Source organism: Mandrillus leucophaeus, unplaced genomic scaffold, assembly GCF_000951045.1.
Source record: "Mandrillus leucophaeus isolate KB7577 unplaced genomic scaffold, Mleu.le_1.0 Scaffold504, whole genome shotgun sequence".
NCBI classification, from domain to species: Eukaryota; Metazoa; Chordata; class Mammalia; order Primates; family Cercopithecidae; genus Mandrillus; species Mandrillus leucophaeus.
Window position 1 is genome coordinate 357,062 of NW_012105410.1, and position 3,845 is coordinate 360,906.

Below are 3,845 nucleotides of genomic sequence, written 5' to 3' on the forward strand. Positions count from 1 at the left end.
AAGGAAATTGAAGCTCAAAGAGGCTAAAGAACTTTCCCCAAGAATTAGCTTCCAGAACTGGTATTAGAACCTATGTCCCTCTTATTTCATACATGAATATAGATTTCTGAAGAACATCTAATAGAGTGCTTGAAAAAGAAATGGGTAATGTACCAATCAGGCTCACAACAGAAAATAGCACAATTAGATAATTCAAGGAGGTGTTTTTTCGGGTTTTGCTTTGTCTTTTCACAAAGGGATGATTTTCTTCTTCTTTGAGAGAGAATCTGGCTCTGTCACTAGGCTGGAGTGCAGTGGCGAGATCTCAGCTCACTGAAACCTCTGCCTCCCAGGTTCCAGCGATTTTCCTGCCTCATCCTCCTGAGTAGCTGGGACTACAAGCGTACCATGCTCAGCTAATTTTTGTATTTTTAGTAGAGACAGGGTTTCACCATGTTGGCCAGGATGGTCTCGATCTCTTGACCAGTGATCCACCTCTTGACCTCGTGATCTGCCTGCCTCGGCCTCCCAAAGTGTTGGGATTACAGGCATGAGCCACCGCACCTGGCCAGGGATGATTTTATTTTATTTATTTTTTATTTTTTGGTAACAGGCTTCATTCACTTTATTTTTCTTGTATAAAAACCCTATGTTGTAGCCACAGCTGGAGCCTGGGTTCGCTGCACAGAGACTCCGGTGTGGGTCTTGACAAGGTGGTCAGTGAATTCCTGATAGGGAGACCTGGTAAACACAGTCTCCTTCCAGAGGTCGGGGATCAGGTAGCTGTAGGTCTCAGAGATGGCATCAAAGGTGGCCTTGGCGAAGTTGCCCAGGGTGGCAGTGCAGCCCCGGGCTGAGGTGTAGCAGTCATCAATACCAGCCATCATGAGCAGCTTCTTGGGCACAGGCGCTGAGACGATGCCAGTGCCCCTGGGTGCAGGGATGAGGCGCACCAGCACAGAGCCGCAGCGGCCTGTCACCTTGCAAGGGACGGTGTGGGGCTTGCCGATCTTGTTCCCCCAGTAGCCTCTGCGTACCGGGACAATGGAGAGTTTGGCCAGGATGATAGCCCCACGGATGGCTGTGGCCACCTCCTTGGAGCACTTAACACCCAGGCCGACATGGCCATTGTAGTCCCCGATAGCAACAAACGCCTTGAACCTGGTGCGCTGGCCAGCACGGGTCTGCTTCTGCACCGTCATAATCTTCAAAACCTCGTCTTTGAGAGAGGCCCCCAAGAAAAAGTCAATGATCTCAGATTCCTTAATGGGCAAAGAGAAGAGGTAGATCTCCTCTAGGGACTTGATCTTCATGTCCTTGACCAAGCGGCCCAGCTTGGTGACGGGCATCCACTCCTTATCCTCGGCCTTGCCTCTACGAGCTCCGCGGCCTCGGCCCCGGCCCCGTCCACAGCCACGACCCCGGCCCCGGATGCCACTGCCGAAACCTCCACAAAAGCCACCGCGGTTCACCAACCCAGGGCCACCAGGGCCTCCGGGCCCCCCCGCTGCACCAGCGTCATCCGCCATTTGGTGTTCTCTCGGAGAAGCCAGGGATGATTTTAAAGTGTCATGTTCTAACTGAGGTCTGAGGGGAGTTGGTAGACCAGTGGCAGGCAGCTGAAAGAACACTCAAGGAATCATATAGGGAGTTTTGATATGGTTTTTTCTCTCTGAGCACGAGTAGGCTTGGGCACAAGGTGTGGGCACAAGCTGTGGGTGCAAGCTGTATGTTTAGCATCAGCTGGATAGTTACACCTTTTACAGACAACAATGGCTCTGAGCCAAGCACGAGCACACCTGGTTACCTAATTTGCCTCACATGGCATGGTTACATAACGTGCAGTGTCGTGCATCTGTGCTCCAAACCCACTGAGTCATGCTGTGCCAGAAGGCCACCTCAGCCTATTCCCAACTAAAGCACAGCCATTGCCCTTACACTCCACACCCTAGGCCAAGGCCATCCTCTGGGCAGGGACACATGCCCAGAGACTGGAGCCCTGAATCCGTAACCCACAACAACCATACGGAGAGCAATAGCTCACTACTAGGATCCCAGCTATGCTACTTTTGACTATTAGGGCCCAGCATAGGCCAGAACCCAGGGATGCCCACCCTGCAGGGGATTGTCAGTAAGGCTCTTGACTGCCTTAATCTCCCATGAGACCCCTTGAAGGGCTGCTGTTATGTTCTGCCAATTGTCAGGAATAAAGGTACCACATTGTGTCCCTAAGAGAGCACAGGTGCCTCCTTGGACAGCAGTCATTATGTCTAAGGCCATTCAGTTTTGCAACACCACCTTTCTGATCTGATCAACCTCATCTGTTAACAGGAGGAGGACCACTTGGGTGTGATTCGGAGCCCGAGCAGTGTGCTCTGCAGGAGCAGTAACTTGTGCTTCTACAGTTATGACACCCGCTCCAAGAATAGTCATTGCCAAGGGGTAGAACCACCAGGGGGCTCGTTGCACTGGCAAAAACTGAGAATGTAGTGCCTCCCAGTTATGTGGGATGGGCATCTGGGAAGAACAGTGGCAGGTACATAAGACCACCCCTAGGTACAATATTCAGTCCAGTCCACTGGTAGGTAAGGATACCCTGTGTCACCACAGACCCATAAACTTCCAGGGGGCACAAAATCCATCGGGGCCTGATCTTGTCTACTTGCTACCTGGTTAAGGGCACTCGCCGTATCATTACTTGTTGTGTAACACTGGGTAGTGGTCTCCATTTAGGGTATGCCTGAGCACATGCTGGGCATTTCTGACAAGCCTCCCAAATATCTTGCATGGGCAGGGACAGACCCCAACGCTTATTGACCTGTTGCATTAGTTTACTCCTAGTTTCCAGTGTAGCCAGAAGGCCACATCTCAAGTAGGTGCTGTCTCTAACCATTAGACCTTGGCCAAAGCATCTGTCTCATCATTGCCAGGGGTGGCAAAAGGCATACGGCCTGACAGATGATAGTTACCTCTTTCTGATGACCCATTTCCTAGAAGTCTTGCCACATGGCTTAGCCCCATATGGGTCGGTGGCCAACTAGCCACTTCTGTATTTTCCAGGTAGTTAATCACAAGGTTAAGCTTCAAAAGACCGCCCAGCTATTGGTACAGATTACTGTAGGTGTCACCTCCTTGATGATCACCATCCATACTGCTCTAAGTTCAGCCCATTGACTACTCTGTCCACCCCTGGTTTCAAATCACATGGTAATCAGGCAGCAGTAGCATCACGGCTAGACCCATCTGTGTATCATACCCCACTGGGAATGGGGAGACGTCCTTCCTTAAATGGTGAGGGTTCAGGGTCTAAGGGTGCCTCAGGCCCCATGGCTCTAGGCCCCATGGCCTTTTCTTGCATTAGGACTACAGGTCCCAAGACCTCTTGCAATTCTACTGCTAAGGGACTTGTACTCAGCGTACTCCACTGCTCCAAGTAGGCGCCCCACTTTGCCAAAGTGGATGTCTACACCATCCCAGTCCGGGGGGGTTGTTATCCATGAATATATCCATCCCGCTCTCAGGTAAGTTATCCACACGATGACTGTAGCCCGCCTCCGTTCTGCCACGCTCTTATGAGCCCTTACTAACTGCTTTCACCATCCAGGGGGTTGTTATCCATGAACACACTCATCCCACTATCAGGTAAGTCGTCTGCACGATGACTGTAGCCTGTCCTGCCATGCTTTCATGAGCCTGAAGGGCAGCATATACAGTTACTGACTGCTTCTCTATCAATAAGTACTAGAGCTCAACTCCTTTCCATAGTTGGGATGAAAAGCCTACTGGCGTTCTCAAGCTCTCCATGTGCTGCTATAGGCCCAGCCAAAACTATCTGTGGTCACATGCACATCAAGTTTAAATGGGTG

The 3,845-nt window shown here is 51.1% G+C and overlaps 1 protein-coding gene across 2 annotated transcripts; it reads right to left on the reverse strand.

Annotated features, from left to right (window-relative positions):
* Positions 1–589: 589 nt before the first annotated feature.
* Positions 590–1,525, reverse strand: LOC105551043 (40S ribosomal protein S2). Of its 2 annotated transcripts, XM_011996180.1 has the most exons (2): positions 1,134–1,522; positions 590–959 (listed from the first exon to the last, which is right to left on the reverse strand). In XM_011996180.1, the coding sequence occupies exons 1-2, from the start codon at positions 1,506–1,508 to the stop codon at positions 627–629; spliced, it is 708 nt and encodes a 235-aa protein (XP_011851570.1). In that variant the 5' UTR covers positions 1,509–1,522; the 3' UTR covers positions 590–626. The 2 variants fall into 2 exon arrangements, with proteins under 2 accessions (XP_011851570.1, XP_011851569.1); XM_011996179.1 differs by having other exon boundaries at positions 590–1,525.
* Between the last annotated feature and the right edge of the window lie 2,320 nt (positions 1,526–3,845).

Excerpts from the sequence above, each read along its gene's own strand:
- LOC105551043 (XM_011996179.1), bottom strand. The coding sequence starts at position 1,508 with ATGGCGGATGACGCTGGTGCAGCGGGGGGGCCCGGAGGCCCTGGTGGC.